The sequence below is a fragment of the Habropoda laboriosa genome, unplaced genomic scaffold (assembly GCF_001263275.1).
Source record: "Habropoda laboriosa isolate 0110345459 unplaced genomic scaffold, ASM126327v1 scaffold210, whole genome shotgun sequence".
Lineage (NCBI taxonomy): Eukaryota > Metazoa > Arthropoda > Insecta > Hymenoptera > Apidae > Habropoda > Habropoda laboriosa.
The window spans coordinates 120,710-145,380 of NW_017100373.1; the positions used below are offsets into that span (position 1 = coordinate 120,710).

General features: G+C 39.2%; 2 protein-coding genes across 2 annotated transcripts in view; one reads left to right on the plus strand and one right to left on the minus strand.

Moving 5' to 3' along the window:
- The first annotated feature begins 486 nt into the window (after window positions 1-486).
- Window positions 487-21,134, plus strand: LOC108574822. Its single transcript, XM_017937469.1, has 8 exons — window positions 487-494; window positions 2,186-3,240; window positions 3,562-3,883; window positions 3,954-4,197; window positions 18,936-19,016; window positions 19,219-19,590; window positions 19,735-19,947; window positions 20,014-21,134. Exons 1-8 carry the CDS (start codon window positions 487-489, stop codon window positions 20,344-20,346), a joined length of 2,628 nt encoding a protein of 875 aa, XP_017792958.1. The 3' UTR covers window positions 20,347-21,134.
- The window catches only part of LOC108574963 (nuclear factor related to kappa-B-binding protein), a 5,888-nt gene continuing 2,350 nt past the window's right edge, over window positions 21,134-24,671 (minus strand). Inside the window, 7 exon segments of the mRNA XM_017937641.1 lie at window positions 21,134-21,571; window positions 21,653-21,973; window positions 22,038-22,806; window positions 22,898-23,090; window positions 23,159-23,479; window positions 23,572-23,688; window positions 23,691-24,671. The exon segment at window positions 23,691-24,671 is cut by the window's right edge and continues 238 nt beyond it. Of these exon segments, the coding sequence (XP_017793130.1) occupies window positions 21,134-21,571; window positions 21,653-21,973; window positions 22,038-22,806; window positions 22,898-23,090; window positions 23,159-23,479; window positions 23,572-23,688; window positions 23,691-24,671 (3,140 nt within the window).

Consider the following 24,671-nt stretch of genomic DNA (forward strand, 5'->3'; position numbering starts at 1 on the left):
GAATCTGACAAAAGTTATTCGTACAGGTGTAATCATAATACTGTCTCTTGCGTTAGTTGTAGGCGAAAAGCTTCTCTTCTAAGAGAACCGATTTCAATGCAATCGATCCCCTCCTTTTTATACAGGAACTCGAGTATAGGTAGTCGCCGCGGAGTGGTCAAGTTCAAATCTCGAGTTCAGTCGGCCATCAGCTGTGATTGATGTACAATCATTGCATATACACTGCTTTTCTCTATTACCACGATTACAAATTAATACCCATGGATGACGAGCGTCGATAAACGTCGGGAACGTTCGGCTGAATTGTTCGAATTCTGATTACAAAAGTCAGATCATTCCGTGGCGTAAACGGGTTCAAAATTTAACATGAAAATTTCTTTTTCTCCGTTCATATTTTGGTCGCATTCTCTAACCTTTTGCATTGAAATCGTTTGTAATCAATTTTATTTTATCGATCCAGAATAAAATGCAGAATACGACAACGAAATGGACAGGTAAGAGACGTACAATGAAATTAAAAAATATAAAATAACAGATGTATCCTTCTTCCTTTTTATACACCTTTGTAATAGTATGTATTCTGCATGAATCTTTCCTAATAATTTAGTCGTTTAAATACTATTGAGTTATTTCAAAAAAAAGATTTTGTATCTATAAGGTAATTTTTCTTCTTATCTGAAATTTGACAAATTATTCACTAAGCACTGTCCACCTGGAAATTAATGCAAACATATGATATGTGGTATTGCTTATTCGGAACGAACGAGTCATTAGCCTTGGACCGACATTGACCCGATTTCGACACAAATATGAGCCTGGCTACTAATTTCGCCTATAACCTTCCTTTTCTCGTGTCATATTCGAATTCCCAAACTAAAATCTTACGAAGTCTTCTCCCCGCTAATTCATCAAAATCTTCCCTCATTAGCAAGTATCAAAAGCGATATTTACGGATGCTCTTATCTCTGTTTCTCAAACAAGATCTGTTTTACTATACAGTGTTAGATTTATGAAAATAAACAGGAAAAACAAATTCATAAAACATTCTTTACTTCCAGTGATATACTTTTAGACATACATATATGCAATTTTATTTATTCGCGTCACATTTTGTTTTCACCGGTTAAAAAAATATACCGAGAATCCTGTGTTGCAATCTTATCTGCCCTCCTCAGGGTCCGATTTTGTGCATAATTAACAGGCATTCATGATAAAAAAAAAACGCTTGGGCGATATTGAGGAGCGAGAAAAAGAGATGAAGAAAAAAAAGTGCATAATTCTGCTCGTTGTTGCGGTGCGCATGATTATTTCGTACAATGAACACAGTCGAACGAAACGGTTGCAGCACAGATAGGCTCAAGTGGCCAAGGGGCACTTGAACTGACGAGATAATGGACCGATTGTCGAGAAAGAGAAAGAATGAAACGATACCGAGCAGTATACGCGCCGCCGGTTGCTGCAACCGTGATCATTCAATCGTACTTTCTTGTTTCTTTGCCTTTGATGACGCACTTGTGACGTCAATCGAAGGAGCAAGAAGCAACCCTGGCATACCTTCCATGCATCTCTCCCTCCGCATTTCTTCGACCCGGATATACGGTCCTTGACTCGTCGCTTCTAGTGAAACGCGCTTTCGTAAAAAATTATTTTCGACCAAAAACAAACATATTATTCGTACTCTTTTATATATTTTGCGATTAGAATATTTAGTTTAGCTATTCATCGATTTATTATCGATTTTCGAAGCTTGACTCAAAAAATTTGTTGTTACACTGACAGGGGAACAATGTGCTTACTTATTTTCATGGTTGTTGCAGTTTTCAATTACGAAAAACAATATAGAATTGTAGCAATGATTTCGTATGGGGAATAGCGACGACTTATGCGTAATGGTATAATTCCGAGATTAGATAAGCGCTCGTAATGACGGTGTTGGTATTGCAAAAATTTATGTTGCTTAGAATGTACTGCTATAAAGTCGCTTTATAGTTGTATTCTTTTACGGATCTGTAGAATTAAACGCGACTTGTTAAACAAAGTTTCTTATACTCATGGGTCTATGGATGTTCTTGACATCATTCTCCAAAATGTATTCCAAACGAAACGATTAGAAAAATATAGAAACCGTATCCATCAAAATTCATTGTCCAAATTCCTTTTTCGAGTCACATGTTTTTCGTTTTAGTCAGACGCTTCTGTCAAACGACATCATTCTTGCGAATCGATCACAAAACAACGTCGCGACCAACGTGAGAAGAAATCCTTTGAAGAAGAGGGTCAATTTCCTGACGAATATAAATCTAACGTACACATCGAACGTCGAAGAAGATCAAATCTACGAAACTAAATACGATCAACTTACGAATATAAAGAATTCTAAACAAAAAAAAGATAATTCAGAAGATCACAATAGGAATCCGTCTAAACCGAATTGCTGCCGATTATTCAAACCGGGTCAGACCATCAGGCTGCGTTTCCCATCTATCTCTCACGTGGTCCACGGAACTGAACATGGCGGCCTCTACTACCGTCGACGCCGCGGCCCCGATTGGTTCAGAGTCAGTGCGCGATGCGTCTCCCGTATTTCAAATCGAGGCTCCAGCAACCGTATATTGAGAGGACGATGCGTATCCTCTCGACGAGGCGTTCGATGTGACGTCCAACGTTCCTCGGCGTCTAAGGCAAGACAATTGAAACAGCTGGTACGCGGGCAAGCTTTCGAGAAGGAATCCAACGTCGCCGCCGCGGAGGAACCATCACGGAAGCAAAGTGTCGACCCGTTGTCCTCGAGCGTGCAAATCTCGCGAAAACGGCGTGTAGGCATCGTGGAGAATCAGTACGTCGCCGCAAACGACGCCGGTTCGTCGGTATGCGAGCTGGTGCGTGGCCTCGAACGGTTGCTCGGTGAGGAAGACGAAAGAATGAAGTCAAACAAGCAACAGGGCAGTGAGGAGAGCATTGTCGACCCAATAGAGGAAAACGAAACCTACGACGAATTCGACACGGTCAGGATGCCGGTTGTGAGATCCCTCAGCAAAAGTCCACAGAGCGATGAGGGTATCGAGACAGATTCTGACCGTAGAAGAGGCTCGGTAGCTCGTTGCTGGAGCCTCGATTCGGCCGCAGCCAGTGACGAGGATACGTCGTTGGCCACGCAACAACAGAGGCGGCACAAACTACGGGTCACTAGATGTTGTAGCTCCGACAGCGCGGTGCTAAGCGACGAGGATCAAATAAAAGGTGAGGGGGATAGTATCATGCCACCTTCCAACGGATTGGGGGGGATTCGTGTTAGAAACACGATTCCTGACCACGCGTGCTGTGTCAATGACATCATCGTTCCTTTCTTTTTTTTTCTTTATCGTTCTGATGACCTGTTTGTTTTTTTTCCGTTCCAATGACGGCACAATTAAAAGTCTTAAATCGTCTTTTTTTTTGCTTGTACCGTGTATAGATCTGAAATTTAGAATACCATTATGTCAGTGACATATAACTTATAAATATTTTAAAAGAAAAAATAGACTTATTTGGAATAGAAATTTATGAACAAATGTTTTACAGGATGGGACAGCTCAACCATGGTGGAAGGCAGTGAAGTTGAGCACAATGAGGGAAGACCAAGATATTGGAGAACACCAAGTGTGGTGATCAGTGATTATTCAGATTACTCTTACTTAGATGAGAAGCTTGAAAGGAGTGATCTGGATCTTGAGAAGTATGAGGGAACTAGTGGAACTCCCAGCCAAGCAAGTAGCTGCTCTTGCTTGGACTGTGATGAAATACGTGAATCTCTGGATAGTCAGTCCCTACAGGTGTGTCGTAGTAGACGATACTCAGACTCTTGCTGCATATGTCTTGATTCTATGAATGCCACTACTATAAGGTACTTATCTCTTAATTCTTTCATTCTTCTGAATCATGGTTAACATTTCAATAATGGGATCTTTGTACAGAAACTTCAATGAGCCTGGAAACAGAAGAAATTCTTGTCTGGACTCTGCTGATACCTACTACTCTAAGCTCAATACGCAATTCACACAGTACACTCCAGAAAGTTCATCAGAACTTCAAGAGAAGACCAAGGTAGATTTTTTGGACATTCCACCAGCAAGAAAAATCTCAGACTGCTCGACCACGTCTAGTCTTAGCGGGGACGAGTCTGATGTTACGGAACTACATCAAGTGAAATCTTCCAAGGTGAGTCGGGACATTGAAAAGTCATTCTTTACCTATCAAGCTCAGGATAAGAGTGTGTAACGCATTGTCTAATGCCAGGGGACACGTCGATGATTGATTTTCCCATTTATTTTTACAATGTCGCAAGTAGACCCGTTTCGAGGAAGTTTGCTTATCAGCGTCGATAGCTGAAGCTATTTTGAGGGAGAAAATAAATTGCAGGAAAAGAGAAAGAAATGAACAAGCGATAAGTAAAATTTACGCATGTCCATTGAACGAGCTTTTACCTAACGCTCTGACGTACGTCTATTCCAGGTGTATGAATATTTCAATGTTAGACCGTAAGAAAATGCCTATGTTTAGCACGATAGAGTACCACCACCACCACCACCACCACCATCACCATCACCAGACCACCAACCACAAACACATTGTTGTCTCGATGAACACGCACATAATTTATCTTACGCAACATCACGCTTCTTGTGCTCCAGTTCGCGAACAAACGGGCTGTTCATTCGTCGTCTACTACAGAATTCGTCACGATATTTAGAGAACATTAATGAATCGGCTACATGTCTGCTCATGGATCAACTTTTATCTGTTTGTTTATTCCTTCTTGAATAATTTTTCATTCTTCTATTTTTAACTCATGGTTTTTTTTTTATAAAGCTTTGGTGTTTGTTCAAACGATTACATATTTTGATAGGAAAAAGTTGAATAATTCGATGATGTTTTTAAAAGACTTGTTTTTGAAGATTTAAAGCGGTTGAAAATTGTTATTCCTATTGAGGAAGGTTCACGTAAGAGTCTGGCAGACGGAGGAGGCAGAATCTGTTATGCATACTTCTTCTTTGTACGTACAAACGTGCATACTTGTCTTTATCTACCTACTCATTTAACATACGGATCAACGTGTTTACAAACCCGTTGCGCACATGTACGTTCGCTTTGTGCATTCTTTGCGTGGGTTCAACCGATGTCCATGTTATTAATATGTTCCAACAGACTGCAACTACTGTGTACAATATTTTCTATTCCTTTTTTTCTTTCTCATAAACTTCAGACATATTAATTCGATTAATTGAATGATAAATATTAAATATTCCAATTGAAATCATTAAATATTTATAATATATTCCTGGAGAATCTTTGAAAGAAAAACGTTCAAATCCTACCATACCTCCTTATTAAAGAAAATTTATAGATTTTGTTTTACCTCTAAGCTAAAAGTACCCATGGTTAAAAACACGAACATTGAAGTAGTCTGATTATCATATACAGAGGAAAAACAGAGCTCTATTCATAACACGTCGCTATAAATTTTACAGTTCTTCTCTGACGCCTTCGCGGATTTTCTCTTTCTCATACATAGAACATTATCACCACAGCCAGCCAAAGAATTTAATCTCCATCCATTGCACAAATTGCATAAATCTACAAGTCAGATGAAACCTTCCAAATCAAGTTAAACATGCTTCTACCATTATCTATAACTATTTTTTTCAACACAACATTATTGTCGTCTAACACTATCCATTCCAGAAGACTTCATCCTCTATAAAAATCAATCTTCAACATCTTCACTTATGGAAATCATCACAAATAAGTCATGCAACTCATCTGAAAACGTTCAAAGCATTCAGAAATTCCAGAAGACTCCGTTCTTCAGCAAAATCCTTCTCCAATTTCTCCACTTATGGAAATCATCACAAAGACGTGAAACTCTTCTGAAAGCGTTCAAAGAGTGCGACTTGTACTTTCAAATACCGTTCTATTCTGTGCTGTACTGCATTCAGCTGCAAAAGTGGAAGCCACGACACCTCTCGAGTCGTTTCTACCACAGTGGTCGCGGTAACAGGGATCAATCAGTCAGTCGGTACAGCGATTTGCGGTCAGTCAGTCGGCGGTACGGGTTTCTAGGGGATCTGTCGGCCAGTGTCAGCCCCGTGGTGCTCCCCATAACGCTCATTGTCATTGTCAGAGTGTGTAACGCGCGGTTTTGTCCGCGGGTTCCGTGGCTGACCGCCTCTTGACGACCAATCGGCCGATGACTCGCTAATGTTTCGAGAGAATTGCAGGTGTCCCGCTCTGAAACACTTCTAATTGCAGGAAAGAGGTGTACAAACGGTTGGAACGTTTTCAACAGAGGTGAAACGAATTTTTTCCACTCACAGAGGAAGCTCACTGGTCCAGTGTAGAAAGAAATTTTAAAAAATCTCTGTGAAAGTGTAGAAGCTTAATGTTTGTTGTTTCTGATAATTACGTGGAAGAGGCTGCGTGGTAAAACGTGATTTTTAAATAAACCTTCTGTGTATATTATGAGTGTGGCCTCGATGGAAGGTATACTTTGGATATTTTTATCGCATGGAAGTATATTCGCATGAATTAAAACTGGTGGTGGAACGCGAGGATCAGTTTCTGTTCAATTGTTCTTCACCTTTGAGGCCTTCTAGATACTTTGCTCTTTAGTAAGATCATCCATAAATCACATAAACTGAAAGTTTATAATCTAGTTATATGTCTCTTCTTCTTTAACAAAATCTTCGCTTTTAAAATTTGCAACTGTAAGAATCATTTTAACTGAGATGATCGTACATTATCTCTCTTAATAGAGTGTGGAAGTGGTCTTTAAGGCAGATCGTTCCTCAAAAGAACAAAACAACAGAGATAAAGGTGTAGCTGTCAGGTTTTTCGTTTGGCTATCGTCTAGTGAAGCTCAGTAACTCGCTTTGTTCGCGACCTGCTGTCATCAGATAAACGCAGACTTCCTAGAAGGTGTTTCGCGAGACCACGAAAACTTATCGTTAAAATTGCCACGTGATAAAACGAGTTGTAACGTCCCCGAGATTTAGCAATCGGCCAGTGTTTCGTTCACGACCTGTACACGCAGCCATGCGACTTAGCACGCTTCCTACAATCGCGTTTCCAATGAAAATTTTGTGTTCCAATAATTGTACGCGCATTCTAATGCACGCTAGGAAGCATCGCAGGTTTCGTGGACGTGCTAATAGTGAAATACATTCAGTGAACTCGTTAAAAATTGATCCTAGAAATGACGCAGAGCTCAGTCTTGAAGAGATCCTTCATAGGAACGTCGATCGAGATTATTACAAGTTATTTCCGGTGAGTCGTTTCGTTTAAAGCTTCGAGAGAATATTAATTTTTTTAATATTTAAATACAAAAGATTATCGAACGTTGAGACTGATTCTAATACGGTCACTGTGTGATCTCACTTTCTACGCATCGGATGACCCACAAAAATAAGTATTCAGGGATGTAACAGTCATAAAATAGGAGAGTATCGTCCAATCGTAGAGGTACACGGCTCGATTCTAAAGTAGATAAAGAAAAGATAAAAGCACATGTTTATTTCGAACTTCGACTTTTGTTTCGGTCATTTTCATAATAATTCAGACAACAAACATGCAATCAATAATTTTTATCTACCTATATTCAAAAATGTCATTTTTAAGTTTTTCCAATCTCTTTGTAAATTTACATTCCTTTCTGAAATCTTCTAGACGATCAGGATTAGAATCATGTATTACTGGTCAATGAGACCGATAGGCAAATTGCTCATTAAATATCAATTATCAAACTATGACTGCATTTTATCGTAGTTACGTATCAGAGATAGAGAAAACGATCATGGCAGGAGATTCGCGGCGCAGGGACTGTGTCAAACGCGTTATGAATAAAACATTGCGCGGCGTGACTGAAAATAATATTACGGTTGAAAATTCCGCTGCTCGCCGTTGTGGCCTCTCGCTTTTAAAACGTTACGCGGCCTGCTTCTCTTCCGTGGATTGACCCGAAAAAGGCGATGGTTCGCCCTGCGCCGCTCACAGAACTGTAGCTTGACCTTTCTTCGTGAGAGAGAAAGGAAAATCGTGCAAACGCTCGCGTGTATTGATCCTTTTTGTTTACCCTGTCATAGCACAGTGTATTTTTTAGGCTATCAAATGTCACCCCGGGGTGTTTCAAAGTAAATAGTTCTGCAGAAATTCATCGAGATACTTCCAAGTACATACTATGTATCTAGTTCAGGGCTGTAAAATTAAAATGTTCAAAAGAGAAGTTAAAGAAGTTTCATATTTGCAGTAATGAAAATCAGTACGGGTTAATCAGTCCTGTTGAGTTTATGAAAGACCTCAGTTTGCCCATCCAAGGTTAATTTTTTTTTTTCATCTTACCGTGTGTTCATTTTCAAAATAAAGTCAACGACAAAATTAACCTAAGAATTATCTGATATTACTCGAGGCAATCGTAAAACCTACGTCTTCTTCATCTTGTAGAAATTGGAACGGTACCACGCGATTCTTGTTGACAACAACAAATTCCAGATACCACCTCCCACAAAATGATAATCGTGATAAGAATAAGTAACTCGTTGCTTTTATCATGAAGAAAATATCGATGAGGGAAATCTTTATTTTAATCGCATAAAAATTACTACGATAGATCTGTAGGGATAGGGATTTCAAAAGCGCCATTTTACATTATATCGAACGGTTCGAGATTCTTTTAACGGCTGCTCGTGTTTTCGATTCGTTCGTCGACCTGAGAGGAATATTTATTGAGCAATCTGTCTATGCAGTTCCTTATCCACCTTCTTGGAAGATTACCAATCCCCAGGCCTGACATGATCATTTATACGGTTGAGTTATTGATCGACCGGATCATAGAACCGCCGATAGCGATGTTTCCACATCTGGATCATCGATAAAACCTCGTTTTTTTCTTCGTTTCTCTTTTCGAATATGACATCTGCGTATCAGATCGGAGGATTAATGGTTAGGTTAGGTCGGCTGATAGATAGAAATGCCATCTAAGTGTTTCACGGTATGCTAAGTAGCTTTAGATTATTCCCTGTCATCGTTTCGAATTTAGATTGCTTATCTTTTGTAAATTTTATCAGTATTCGTATTTCTCGAGTGTACACACTATATAATGTTGTCTCTAAAAGCCTGATCAAGCTCCTTTCAGCTTCTTTATCCATCGGGTTTTTATTCATTTTTGCACAGCACCTTAAAAATGGCTGTTAATGGAAGTATCCTATAAAGTGTATATCAAAAAAGGTTAAAACGACGTGCATTTACGGTATCAAGGACCTAGGCAAATACATTACGTCAGTTGGCGAATCGAATACTTGGTCATTATGCAAGCGGACGATACGAAGAGGATGTAATCGGATACCTTTTGTTTCTCGGTCGGTTAGATGATCCGGTTGAGCTTTAACTAAAAGAGATGCTTAAACATTTGTATTTACTTTCTTGAAACATAAATATCGTATAGTATTTTTATATTCCTATAGTATTATTTTTTGCAAAAAAATTATTTTCGAATTAAGAGCTTTCTCGTAGAGACTAACAACGACGAATGGCAACAGATGTCAGGAAAAGCAAAGGACCATCAAGATTACCACCTGCACGTTCGCGATCAAATGACATATACTGTGCACGTGTTGCGCGCCATATACGCGATAGAGCAACCGACTGGCAACAGGAAGCTGTCAATTCGGGTCAGTAGAGGAAAACTGTGCTATCGGGCCTGTTTCAAGCATGCTGTTCCCGATCTTCCATGTCCTCGTGCTTTTCTCTTCACCCGGCATTAATATCTAACAGAAGTGATTTCTAACATTTCCTTGACGTGAAATTTGTTGAGTTTCGTGAAATCGCCGCCAGAATATCCTCAGGACGAAGAGAGATTTTTCTTCTTAGGCGTTTCTTTTAATTCTCACTAATTGAGTCATGTTACATAAAGCAGGGATCGAGTTTACGGTGTCACTTTGTGTTTGTTCGAACGACTAAAGTTGTTTGAAGTTGTTTGAACGTAAGTTGGCAGAAATTGATCCTCGCCGCGGTACTGCCGCGGCTTTAATGGAAGCCTTGATCGCCTCAAGGCCGACGATGTGTTGTTAGGGAGAAGGAAGGTTGTATTGGCTAGTGACAAGAGTTCACAGGTTGTTTGTGAATGGAATTGAACAGTGAAAGGAGTCGAGAGTGTCACTGTTCAACCGAAAAGTGAATCAGTCAGTGTCATTGATCAATGGGGTGAGTTTTAAGGTACGTTGGTTCACGTTCTTCCATAGTACAAACTGTGCGAAGTGTTATTGTGACTTTACATGGACCAATTGTGTATGAGTGTTATACTATCTTCGTATCTTTATTCTCCTTTAATTGTCAAGAAGAGGATTTAAAATCTAAGTGGTTCTAAGAAGAAAGAAATTTGAGACCCAACAAGATTCAGAATTTAAGGAAATTTCGAAAGATATAATTTGATATCCAAAGCAATCCTCAAAACATTAGACTACAAGAAATTTCGACGCCAAGAGAGCCTAGAAAGAGGATCTAGAGAATTCAGGATCTCAGAGAATGTAGAATCAAAGGAACGTGAAATTCTAAAAATATTAGAGCGCTAAACATTTCGAATCGAGAAATCCACACTTAACGCTTACAGAAGGAATTCCCTGAAATATTTTCTAAGGTCATGCACGTGGATGGCTCAAAAATAAGAAGAATCTGAATTGCAAAGTGACCCTGCGAACCATAAACCCACGCGAACCGGGCAGAGTGGAGTGAACCTCCGTTAGGTAACGTAAATCACCTTAACAGATCATCCAAACAAACATGGATCAAGAAAAGAAAAACGAGGCTGAAAATTCATCTCGTCCCTCGACGACGCCAACTTTACCCATATTATCCGCTCCACCAACGTTAAATCTAATGGAGCAAATTCTTCTAGCCAAAATCGAGAAGCAGAACCTACGTGAAGATGATCGTGAAACGGACATGCTAGTGACAGGAAAGAAAAAGAATTTCCTATTAAGAAGAACTGATTCCATGGACAGTCAGAACAGTGCCAGTACATATAATTCATTCCTATCTAATGATTCAGCGTCCAGTAGTAATTTTTACTGCAAATGCGATGATTGTCTGTTGGGGATCGTTGACAATTATCAACGCAGTCCATCATTGCTCGGTAGGAAGAAGGTAATTTCAGATTTCTATTTATAGATAAGCTTTCCTTGAGAGTCTCATGAGAATATTTTAATCCCTTCTATTAATCTTTCAATATCTAACCATTTTTAGAATTATCAATGGTGTATGAGTGTGTGGGTTATGGAATAAATTGTATTTTTTGGTTGTGTAAGTAAATCAACTACTCTTCCATTGCTACTTCTATTTACATAGCCAGCATCATTTTAACCGATTCTTCCCTCCAGGCACACCTCCACACCTTTTCCTCTTTAATTACCACCTATCTATCGTTAGGCAAACACTTTAACGGGGCGAAGCACAACAGAAGGATTGCAAATGCCAGAGGGGAGCTACCATAAACCCATGAACAATGGATCAAAACGATATCTCAAGAGCTAACTGCGTCGTTCAACGTCTCAATCGACATTAACGGGTTACAAAATCAGAAATAATCGTCATAAACTGCCTAGAGGATCACTTCACAGTTTCGAAATCTATCGATATCGTTTTCACTCTCATTTTAAACGCCTGGGGTCAATTCACCAGAGTAATTAAATGCTATCGTCGACACGGTGATCGATTAGAAAACGTGGATTAGCTAATCGGCTGATCGATAGGTCTAAATTCTTCCAAGTCTCTCTCTCTAGACACTTGTTACTTTTTTCCACTTAAGTTCCTCGCGTTTCTGCGATTTTATGGTGGTCTACAAGTCGAGAGGGTCGGTTCTAGCTCAATTAGTGGCCGTTCCCTTTTCGTCTTGATGGCGAAGTTACCTAATAGGTTGTTCTGGTTTTCTTCAAAAGCGGTACGTCGACACCAGGCTTGGATCCCTCGGCCAATTAAGTTAGAAAGCACTTTTGGATCGTTGTCGATGGAAAAGTTATAGTGTAACATGGTTCTCAAGCGCAGTTTCGTCGACGAATGCAAAGTTCGGGGGCTGTGACGCAAGTAGGCGTTTACTGACGTAAATCTGTTTTTTATGGCGTGGGTATAATAGGGTTCATAGTACATTTTTATCTTCCTTTATATATATATAAGTAGAAGTAGAGGAAGTTTTCACGTGGCTGGTTGATAGAATATTTTACATTCTCTTTGATTCGGATAAAAATTACTTAAATAGTCTCTTTATAGGCAGAGGAAAATATGTTTTTTATAGCATGGGTGTAGGATAATAGACTATATTCCTTCTTATCATTTCTTTTTATAATGAAATGAAAGAGAGTTCCTTAAAATGTCGAACTTAAAAATTTTCTCTCATTTTTTCATCTAGATTAAATTTATCTTTTTTATTCTTCGAAGGAAGCACAATTCCTCGACAAAATTTATTAACCTGACGTCCACTCCATTGCCACTTAATTGTCAAGCTGCGTCCATTTTTACAAATCGAAGTGGTTTTCACGACAAGCGAGCCTTGGACCGCGTTATCATGTTTTTTTTCTCGATTGCATCGCATCTGGGTCAAGGGTTTCTCGCCTTGGATTCTTCTCTTTTTATTTCTTTCCGATCCAATACCTTTATTGGACTCCTTAACACTCGTCAAAAAATTCCTTTAAGTTGCTTCCCATCGACATTTTTATCTTCTTCAGGGGGTATTCTCGTTTCACGGCTTTCAAAATAGACAGCCTTCGTGATTTTTTCTTAAGTAGAAAGGTACACTGTATAATTTCAATCATTTTACAATGTGTTTATGAGTTTTTATGTTTAATGTATACAAAATTTGGCTTAAAAAGAATCAATACGTCTGAAGTAATGGCAGTTTGATCTGGCCTGGATAGAATGGACGTTCAGTGATGGTGAGGACGATTTCGTTCTTCGTATTCATATGAAACGAAACACGAAATTATTTTTATATTCAGAAAGGTTTTCTTTATCGTCCTTACTAGAATCATTAATATCTGATAACGTAAAAAAGTATGACAACGTGGTAAAACAAGCAGTTCAATTTTTGACGAACTTTTTGAATGTCAATCTAACAACAAAATTAGAAATTGTTCATAAATTTTTGCAATTCTAGTACGGACGATAAAAAATTCATTCACAAATTGAATACACATATAGGGTTTTTGTCGTGATAACAATAGAATTTTCTTATGCACGTTTAATCAACAATTTCTGGTCCATAAAGCATTCCTTCCTCCTGCAAGTTTGGAAGCGTCGGATTCTCAGTGCTTAGACCGGTCGATCCGCTCTTCATCTCTTTGTAAAACGTATGAATGGTTCTCTGTCCCAATGGTTATGCCCCTAACTACCATCATGTTTAACACTATGTTTACGGATATTTAACTTTAATCTTTTTATATTAACTTTAACTTATAAATGAAACTATGTGATATTATATACTTATATAAAATTTCTAATAAGCATAAGTGGTAGGAGAGAAATGTAAACGATTTCTGTAATTTTCCTCGTGAAATTCGAAATGCGTCAAAATGATGCGTCCCGTAAACCTAGTGTTAAAAAGGGTTTGAATACGTCATAAAAATACAAGTCGACAGTTGGGTTGTAATTTCAACAGTATTTTTTCCCGAACGAAGATGTTTCGGAGCGAAAGTCCAAAGCAACGAATTTAAACTTTCATTGTTATTTTGTGTGTTGCGTTCCAAACATCTCACCAACAATTCATTGTACGACAGATCCTCATAAATGGGTATAATAATTTTGCAAACTTCTTTTGAAAGTGTTTTTTAATGATGAAAACTATTCAATGTTCCTGCACATTTTGCTTGATGAAATCGCGTGCACTCGGCTTCAAACCTTTGTAACTTTCATACTTCTGAAGATTTCTGGAAAATTCTTTGACATACTTTTTCTAGAAGAATCGTAGAAATTTTATACCTAAACAGAAAATATCGATTTTTAGTCCCAAAACATGGGAATACCTCCTTAATATTTTCTTCCCCTTATAATTCATAAAAAGTTAAAAGAAGAAGTGTACGTAAAAAAACAAATGTACACTGTTTTAAAGAAAAATTCCAAAATTTATACAGAGAACGTTTATGGTTCAAGTGTTACATCACAATTATTGTGGACGATATTAATCGTGAGGAGAAAGCGGTGGCGCGCGTGTTAACCCTGATAATAACGGGCACGAATTTATGAATATCGTAAAATTTCCATAAAACGTCAACCGTGCACGAGCTGAACTCGCGTCGAGACCCAATTTCTGCACGGGTTGCGCAACTGAGCGTGTCAAGCAGCCACGAGCGCGCTCGAATTCATCGTTTATCGTCGAACACGTGAAATTGAATAATTAAGCGTCCCGTTTAAAATCATTTGCGCTTGTTTGATGCGGTGCGTGCGTGGGAGATGTTCTTAATAGAGAAACGGAGAGAATCCAGTGGCAGAAAGGAGAAGTTCATGAGCAACGTTGAATCCAATCGAAATTACACGTTTCCTTGCAAATCTTCTTTTTTATGAGCCTATATCTTAAATGGAAATATTTCAGTCAACCTGAAGGCTGTAAAGTAACAGAGGATTATTTGTTAATGTAGTTACGTGTAACCTTAAAAATTGAAAGTTATTGAATTCAGATGGTTCTTTTTATAATAAATGTTACCTAATACCTGGTACTGTCATTTTTCATCTGAAAATATAGAATCTAGTATAATAAGAAAAAAAATTTTGAGAAAATTTTAACCTCTTGAAAAAATTCGGAGCAACCTTGAACTGAATAAAAAGAGAAAGAATGAGGCAAATATGTTATTTGTAGTATGTACATGTAAACAATTAAGTTTTCTTTATCACTGTGAATTAAGCGATTGGAATTAATGGAAAAGCCCGTGGAGAACGTTACTTCCGGTCAACCAACAATGCCCGTCGAACTCCAGATCGTCCCATCGTTTCGTCCACTCCTGATAATTCCGCTAATGACGCTCGCGAGCGCCAGTTAATTAGTCGATGACGCATTTCGATCGTCATCTAGTCTACTGGTTTGCCACTTCGCTGAATTTACGCCTCTTTTCAACGAGAAAAAGTTGCTCCACTCTCCAATAGCCATTCTTTTCGTGAAATAAACAGCAAATGTAGTGTCCATCGCGATTCCGTTGAATTCGATTATCGATTTATCGATTTCAGATCGTAACGATCGCCGTGGCGTTGCTCGAGGTCGAAGATCACGATATTGCTCGATGATCGTTATTCCGTAAATAAAAATGTTGGTTTCAAAGTGTGTATAGCAGAATTATTGTATTCGATCAATTAACCAAATGGTTGTGGTTGTGCGAGGAAGAGATTTATACGGTAAAGGTATTTGGAAGAAGAAAGAAATAGTCAGAGGAGAAAGTTGATAGTCATTGTGTAGGTGATTGTGTAATTGGTGAAGTAAAAAGAGTCTTCTGTGTTATTGAAGAGTTCGAGATGCTAGTCAAGTTCTTTTCCAAGATAGGTGTGCAGTGTGCTGAATTTAACGTGAATTGAAAATCTTGAAATCATCTTGCTTTGAAGATAATAAATTTTATAACCTATCACAGAATAGATTATCCTTTTTCCAAGTAGACTAAAAATATTAATTCAAAAAGTACAACTATTAAATTCTTCAAGGTAATACAGAATCATAGAAGTGGAATCTGAAAACGATCGTTGCATCACGCATCCGTGTGAACATATTAATGGTTATCGGTGTGTGCACCGTAAGAGGAAGTCACTTAGATCCGCGGGAGCGGACGTGCGATAAGATTCGCTCGCGGAAGCAATTTTCGCTTGATAGCCCGGTCCAGAGAAACACCGCAGACGTATCGCTTATGTAAGAGCGGCTGATAGACCAGGAGCACGTGCTCACGATCTTGCCACGCCGCTTAAAGTAATCAAATGGACAGCCTGTGTTCCAGTGAACCATGCTGCAATGCCAATTTACTCGAATTCATGGAACTCTTAATGAGTAAATTAATTTAGAAGAAATTGCAAATTAAGTAATTCCATTTGTATCTAGTTTACGAGAAAAATTTCTCGTACAGTAGTATTTCTGGAAATTGCATTTTCTAGGAAGTTTTTGATGAGTCAGTTGATTTGCAAAAAATTATAAATTGAAGAATTCCACCTTTGACTAATTCATAGGAAACGATCATCACACAAAGGTACTTCCGAAAGATACATTTCCAATGAAGTTCACGATGAATGAATTAATTTGAAGAACTCTAACCTCAATCTAATTTACATAAAAACTTTATGACACAGAGATATTCCGGAGAATTAAATGTCCTAAGAAGTAGTACACCAATTTACTGAATAAAAGGCTGCGCTTTAAGCTACTACCGTTAATGGTAGATCGTTATTCCTAATAAAGACAGCAATAGTGATTGCAAGCACGAAGGACAATGGCATGCGAGCAACGCGAGGAATTTGCGAGTGAAACGAACGTGGATGTATCGCGACTAGAAAGTCTCACCTTGGTTTTTCAGCGAGGTTGCGTAAACGGTGTACGATTTTTCGGAAAGTGCGTGAAAATTTGATAAAACACAGTTTGACCACGGTGATTCAACGTTGTGGATTTGACTGTGATTCTTTTGTAAACAGTCATGGTGTCTGGCTGTTTGAAATTCGATACTGGAAGGTCCGTTACCCGCATCGGTGGAGTGTGATTAATCGCACGGTAAAGGAACGAGTAACGACTGACTGGTTTGACAAGCTTCTTGGAAGCTGGATAATCTCCTTGTATTTATATGTAGATGCATGGAACAAGAGGTTCTGTCTTGTGGCGTCTTGTAAGGAAGAGATTGATGAGAAATGAAGATTGAGAAATTGAAGGATATTTAAAGCGTATAGCAGCTGAAGTTCTATTGACATAAATTATAAAAAGTTAATCAACAAACCTATTTTTTTGTAATAATTATTTTAAGTATACTTCAATGAATACTACGTAACAACAAAACGTAGTAAAAAATCTGTAAGAAAATTAGAATGCTTATTTATAAAGGAGATGTACTAAAGAGGTGTGGGATTTTGCGTAACGCAATTGCAAAGTGATTGAGGAACGCACGACGATCGTGGAATAAAAAGTAGCACAGTGTGGCACGCTTTCCAGCGGGCAAGGAAGAGGCAAGACGTGGGTGGATGAGGCTATCAGTCGATTCAGGTATCTCGATTCGGTCGCAGCTCGTCATTAAGATAATTATCAGCGTTGAACCGCTTACCAATTAACCGTACCACGTTCGTTAGCCACCGCAGAAGGATGATTGTAACCGCGTTCTCAGTAGCGACGCGAGCCACACACACTGCACGAAGGAGAAAGTGCCTTTGACTATTACCGGCTGTACAGAGGATAATAGTCTGACCGCCATCATTTTTTATCCAAGTGAAAATGTGAATTCGTCTCGGTGCTAATTACAGAAATTACAAATATTGCTTTTCTTATAAGTTGAAAAACAAGTATTGTACCTCTGAAGATTTTGGAGAAAATTAGAAGTTAATAAAAGACTTGGAAAAAATTCCTCAAGGATTTTAGAGTTCTAAGTTGAAAAAAATAGGTAAAAAATTCTGAGCCGTCTAAGAAGCTTGTGGAAGTGTGGAGACTTTGAAAAAAAAAAGAAGGTTCTTCGGTATTGTCACGGGACAGGGGGCATTCCCTGAGCAAAGGCGTGAAAGCTCCCTCCGAGAATTTCCATTGGCGCGTGCCTCATTAGCAACCAATTCGGGATTCGCAGAAGTAGAACACGACGCGATGTTTACGTCGAACGCTCCTCCGTTGTGAAATCTGTTCACCTAACGATGCGTCAACAACACGGACCTCTATGGATAACTCTTTTATGTGAGAATTTCAAGATAATATATTTCGGTGAAGAAATAATTCTACGTCAAAGATATTAAGATTCGGAAGAATTTATCATAGTGAATGGTCATTATTCGACGTTAATAAGTGATTGGGACGAAGATGCAGAAAACTTATGACAGGATAACGATACCAAAGATAGTAGTCTGTTCGAAGTCGGCCTTGGATGACTGTGTAGACTCGGATGAGTGCGAGAAGAGGTCCATACATCAAAGAAAAATGATCAGATCAAGGAGTAGAAGACATTCGAGGAGGTTTTCCTTGAGTATGGTCGATCGACGCTCGACATCTTCCTCTAGAAGTCCTTCACCCTCTTTCTTGGCCACCCAATCCCAGGAGCAGGCCCGTAGTGAAGAGGAAAGTAATGACAGTCATGACAATCAGGATCCTGAAAAGGAAAAATTGAGTCAGGCACAGATTGAGACGAATAATTCTAATGAAGTTGATAGAGATTGTAGAAGTGATGAGAATTCTATAGTTGAGAGACTGCAGAATCGATTTCCTGATCATAAGGTTAATAATGATTATAAGAAAGCCAGTTGTCTAAAAGTGGACAAAGTTAAAACAAGAATTAACATAGAAAATGTGAGTGACAATGTGGAGGATAATAAGAGTAAAAGTACAAAGTGTGATAAGTGCATCAGAGGCCAAAGTAAAGGAGAGGAGGCTTGCTTGGAGAATTGTTCAGGCTATCAGCAATATCTGAGGTTGCTGGAGGTGCCCCAAACTAACTTAGAATGGGGAGATGGCAGTGGAGATGATCTGAGTTCCGAGTGGGACTCTGATCATACGGATAAATCGAACGAGAGAAAGATCCCGAAGGTACATAATAACGGGAAAGAAACGTCTAAAAAATAAATGAACACTGCTTCTTTTTTTTTTATTAAATAATAAAGTTTCTTAAGACCACTGTTCCCTTATTCATAAACGTGTATAAAATCTAATTTTGGGTCACTGCTAAGAAAGAAGAAAAGGTTTGTTGTAAAATAAACTTTTTTTTATCTGGTTACAGTCGTCGGGGTGGAGGAAACTCAGGAATATTGTACACTGGACGCCATTCTTCCAGACGTACAAAAAACAAAGGTACCCATGGGTGAGTAGTATATTTCTATCATAATCTGTCCAAAATCTATCGAATTTCCCAAAAATAAGTTAAATAAAAAAGTTAAATAATATAACACAAGCAAAATTGAGCAGCCAATTGATGTTAGACAGATGTCAACCTTAAAAAATTACAATTTAGAATTTCACCAAAAGTTTCTAACCAAAAGATGTTTGTCAATTGTTAAATATAGGTGCAACTAGCGGGTCATCAAGGAAATTTCAGAGCAGGACCTACTCCAGGGACGATTCTAAAAAAACTCTGTCCCCAGGAGGAAGCCTGCTTTCGCCTGCTGATGAATGATGTCTTGAGGCCGTACGTGCCAGAATTTAAAGGTGTTTTAGATATAAAGGAAACGGAAGAAGGAAATACCGAAGAGACTGATACAGGGGAGACTGTTCAAAAAGATGGGTCTAGTGACGTAGGCAAGAGAACAGTGGTATCCTCTTACTTACAGCTGCAAGATCTTCTTGGAGATTTCGAACATCCATGCGTGATGGACTGCAAAGTTGGAGTCAGGACATATCTTGAGTCGGAGCTAGCGAAAGCTAAGGAAAGACCTAAGGTAAATTAATAAGAATTGTCTCTGCATGTCTTTGAGGTACTATTTAATATTTGGCCAAGTTATAGAATTTTTGACGTATCTCAGTCGCTAAAACAAAGGTCTCCATAAATCATCTAACTTTAATAACTTAATCCTCTGCTATAGTTGCGAAAAGACATGTACGAAAAAATGGTGCAAGTGGACCCAACAGCACCAAGCACCGAGGAACGTCGTGTGCAAGGCGTCACAAAGCCAAGGTACATGGTTTGGCGTGAAACAATTTCTAGTACAGCTACGCTAGGTTTTCGTGTAGAGGGCATTAAACTTGCCCATGGAGGCTCTTCAAAAGACTTCAAAACGACGAGGACTCGAGAGCAGGTTCGCTATGATTTATTAAAAATCACAAGCCAATATATTATGGACGTAACGTTAAAATCTTATTAGGTTACGGAAGCATTGAGACGTTTCGTGGAAAGCTATCCTCATGCAGTGTCCAAGTATATTCAACGTCTGAAGGCCATCAAGACTACATTAAAGGCTTCGCCGTTCTTTGCTTCGCATGAAGTCGTTGGATCCAGTTTATTATTTGTTCATGACGCAAAGAATGCTGGCATTTGGATGATTGACTTCGCGAAAACATTACCTCTGCCACAACATCTGCCAAGAATTTGTCATGATGCAGAATGGCAAGTAGGAAACCATGAGGATGGATACTTGATAGGTGTGAACAATTTAATAGACATATTCCAAGATATACGGAATTCAGAAGGGACATAATTACGCAGTATCCTATTCAAAGAACACATTGACGGTACAATGAAGAGGATATCGAATGAATCGACAGTAATGCTCGCAATTTTCGTAAATGTGAATGCACCTCTCGCGTGTATGAGTCTGTTTTCATTCTTTATTTTTTCATTTATCCTGCGACGCCATACTGTGAAACTTTGTACATATATGGATGAAGATGTCTTCTTAACGATATCCTCTGTCACAAGAAACAGACCAAAGACGCGGTGGCTAATCTAGCTGCCTAGGTATTTCATAGTAAAATAACTTCCTACAAACGTAGAGACGCGCAAAGAGAATCTGTAAAAAAATAATTTAACTATTTTACCCATACGTAATAAGGTTTATTTATACGTTACATGCGACGCTGTAAGAATCTTCTTGATACAAGAGAACGAAGAGACGGTGTTTTTTGTATTTAAAATCGTACCATGCATTTGTAAATAATTCGACACTTAATATAAAACAGCATCATGACCATGTGTTCTTATTTTAGTCAAGTGTCCCCCAATGATTTCGATTACCGTGTTACCATATGAACTAACGATTTCTTTTTGTTCCTCAGTTTCAGTAAAATAACCTAAATATATAGTACACAAAACGTAACGTAATCCCTTCATACGAGCTTACTAATTTTTATTACGTTTTCTTTCTTTGTTTTTTTTTTTTATACATATAAATCAAGTGTTCCTCGCCTAATTCCAAAACTATAGAGAGATTAAAATAAATCGAGAATGAGAGTAAATGAAAAGAAAAAGTGACATCAATTATTCTGTCAAGGTGTACTGTAAGTGTTGTTCCTCGATGGTTGAGTCTGAATGGTCTGCTGCTGGTTTCCTGTTGACTGAGAAGAGGTTATGGTTGTTGGTGCGATAACTCGGGCGTACACTGCAGCACCCGTGGTTTTCAATCCAGCTGGGGTTGGTATCACTTTCAAGCCGTGCAACGTTTTGATATTAAGCAATTGGCTCGGTAAAATGATAGGTTGTTGCTGCGTTTGCTGCTGCTGCGACGGTTGCTGTTTACCAAGCACTACACTTCCGCTGCTGCTGACTCCAACTCCAACGTTTTTGTTACCACTGGCTAAAACTATCGGCTTGCCAGCTAATTGAGCTGTCACCATTCTAACAGTTTGAGCTTGCGGTTGGGATTGATGCTGAGTGCTAGTTATAATCTTGGACTGTCCTGCAGAAGTCTGTGCTTGGGATACCACCTATGAGAGTTGTTTATTAAACTGTTAGATAAAATTTAAATTTTAGATTCGAATAAAAATTTTAATTAAAATAAGTCGTACTTGATATTGAGTTTGTATAACTTGTTTCCCTTGTCTATTAAGTTGGCTAGCGTGGCTAGTCGTGGTCGCCAACTTCAATCCTTTCTGAGCGAGAAGACTCTCCACAGAAATGAGTTGACCACCTCCAGAACTGGTTAAAACCTTGGCCAATATTTTCTGCTGCTGCTGCTGTTGTTGCTGATGCGGCGATTGCTGTATTTGCACCGCGATCGGTTTCCCCCCAATCTGTGCGATTATACGCTGCATACCCGATGTCTGTATCGATTGCTGCTGATTGGTTACGACACGTTGTTGGATCTGCTGTTGTTGTTGTTGCTGCTGCTATAATAAAGAATACATTAGATTATATTAATAAACTATGAAATTATAAACCAAAATATCCTACCTTCAAGTGTTGTTGCTGCAACTGTGACTGATTACCAGACGGTGACGACTGTTTAATAAATATTGTCTGGCCCTGAAGACCGTGTCCCGTGAGAAGTGACTTAATCTGTCCTGAACTAACTAACTTTATTTGAGAAGCTAACAGGGTCTTTCCAGGTAATACATGTTGCTGTTGAGATTGATGTTGCTTTATATTGGTAGTCTGCAAAATACTCTTTCCAGCTTGATTGGTCACTATTGTTTGTTGCTGCTGCTGCGACTGTTGCGGTTGCTGTTGTTGTTGTTGATTTTGTACTTTGGCATGTGGAAATATGGTGGTCAAATTGGTGGTCACGTTCGTTGCACTTGAAGCACTGCTAGCAACAACCGACTGGGCGGAGTGTAGCACTGAGTGTCCGGATAATCGAATGGTCTGCAGACCCGCGGATGTCGATACTTGAATCTGGTGATGCGGGAAATGTTGCTGATTTGACTGCAGTAAACTTTGAGCACTGGTCTTTACAACAGCGACTGGCTTTCCACCGATGTTAGCTGTCTTCTTGGCTGGAGCTGTTGTGGTAATTTGCGGTTTTACTTCGCTGGCTGCCACGTCTTTTTCTACGGTCACGGTGCTGACAGAGGTAGAGGAGGTTGGCAGTGTCGTGACGGGAACGCTGGTTCCTGTCACGGAAATTACTGAAGTCACTGGGGCGCTAATTGTTGTTAAAACATTTGTAACCACAACAGACTGGTCAGATGAAACGGAGTGATCGTTGATACTCTTTTCTTCACTTTTCTTCTGCTCCTTTCTGTGACGAAAATATAGAATTTAAAAAGTGTTCAAAGCTTTTTTCCATGTGAGAAAGAAAGTTCTAAATTTACCTGGAAGTAACAGGTTGCGTGGTGGCCGCAGTTTTTCTTTCTTTTTTAGGCGTAGTATCCTTAGAGTTATTCGGCGACTGTTCTTTATTAACGTTGGCAGGCTTAATGACTGACGGAAGAGCTTTGTTTCGAGACATACTACCAACATTTTTCTTGTTCTTTGCTACGCCTTGTAATTGTTGATGATACATCTCTGTAAAAGAAAAGGTATGACATAACTTGTGACATAAATTATAAAAGTAATATATTCCAAATACAAACCAAATTCGGACTCTGAACGTGCTCGATGGAGGTAAAGCCATTCTTTGCGTCGTGGGTAATATCGAACACAGGGATCTGTCTCATAGTGCAACCTGTCTAAAGCACCAGATACCACAGAATGTAAGTATCCCTCTTTATCGTCGCTCTCTGTCTGCTCCCTAATGTACTGAGAATCCTTCAACAGCTGACAAATATCAGCTCGAGTTCCTTCACCATTAGGAAGCCTTGCAGTGGCGTCTCTGACTAAAGCCAAGATGGTTACAAAATTCGGTCGATCTGCTACCAATAATGAATGTCCACGAGCCTTCGTCAAACCAGAAGCTATCAGAAAAATGAAACAAAATATCAATGATAATTGTTTATATTATAAATCACACATATCTTACAAAAAAAGTTTACAAACGTAAACATACCAACATTGTGTTGATAAATGCCTTTCACAGGACCCACAACAGATGCATAACCATGCATTCTGTAAGTAAATGCCTTATGAGGTGCAGCGTAACGCATACGCTCTTGCCTTCTGAATCCCATTCGGACACAGTATTAATCGATCCACCATCCACGCTGATGGATTCTATTGCTGGACTACTAGCTCTAGCACTGGTATTTGTATTTCCATTTCCAGAACTATTATTAACATTGTTGCTGCTAGTTTGAGTTACTATTTGTGTCTGTTGCTTCACAGTGACTACGGAACAAGAGGTAGCGATAGCCGGTGTACCTAGCAACTCTTTGTGCATCAAAAATTTTGTGCACAAGTCTGCAAGGCGAGAGTCTGAGTCTCGTCCAGCTCCTATCCACGCGTAGACACCGCTCCCTTTATTCTCTAAGTAGGGAACGAGGTCTGTTTCGCGTTCTTGTCGATCACCTAAATCTTGACTGTATATGAGTTCGCCAGCGAGGAATCCTAAGGCTAATGGGACCAACGCTGGCCAAGAAGACGCTAGGGAATACCAGTCGTTCAACGGTGAAATGGGATTCCCTTGCCACTGTGTGACAGCGTCTCTCATTTCCACTGTGCTCATTCTATACTCACCCTTAGAGGTGAATGCATCTCTTAATAATGAGAAGAAACAAGCATGAGTCTCTTGCATTAATTCTGCCCCGCTGTTAATGTCAATCGTATCGTCATTCGATGGAACAGTGATATCTTTGTCTGGTATCGATATAACTCCTTCATCCTCGCACTTCACGTCGTCCAGTATGTCAATTCCATCGTCCAACTGGATTGGAAGCTGCATCATGTCGATGCTGTCCAAATCGAGCTCCTTCTTATCGTTCTCCTCGTCTTCTTCCGTTTCAGGAAGAGCATCTTCGTTCACTCCTGTACTTAATTCGGTTTTTATCTCGTCGTACTCCATGTCCTCGACTTCCTTTTTGATTTCTAGTGTAGATATCACGGAAGATTTGCTGCCTTTCGACGTAACTGGACTTAATTTCTTTTTGGTTACCTGATGCAACTCATATGCATCCACAGGTTCTGACTTAATTGGCGTCAGCATTCTGTGAT

Bases quoted from the DNA above. Each gene is read 5' to 3' on its own strand.
- LOC108574822 (XM_017937469.1), top strand. The intron at 3,241-3,561 runs GTGAGGGGGATA...AATGTTTTACAG, and splicing joins CGACGAGGATCAAATAAAAG to GATGGGACAGCTCAACCATG. The intron at 19,591-19,734 runs GTAAATTAATAA...CCTCTGCTATAG, and splicing joins AAGCTAAGGAAAGACCTAAG to TTGCGAAAAGACATGTACGA.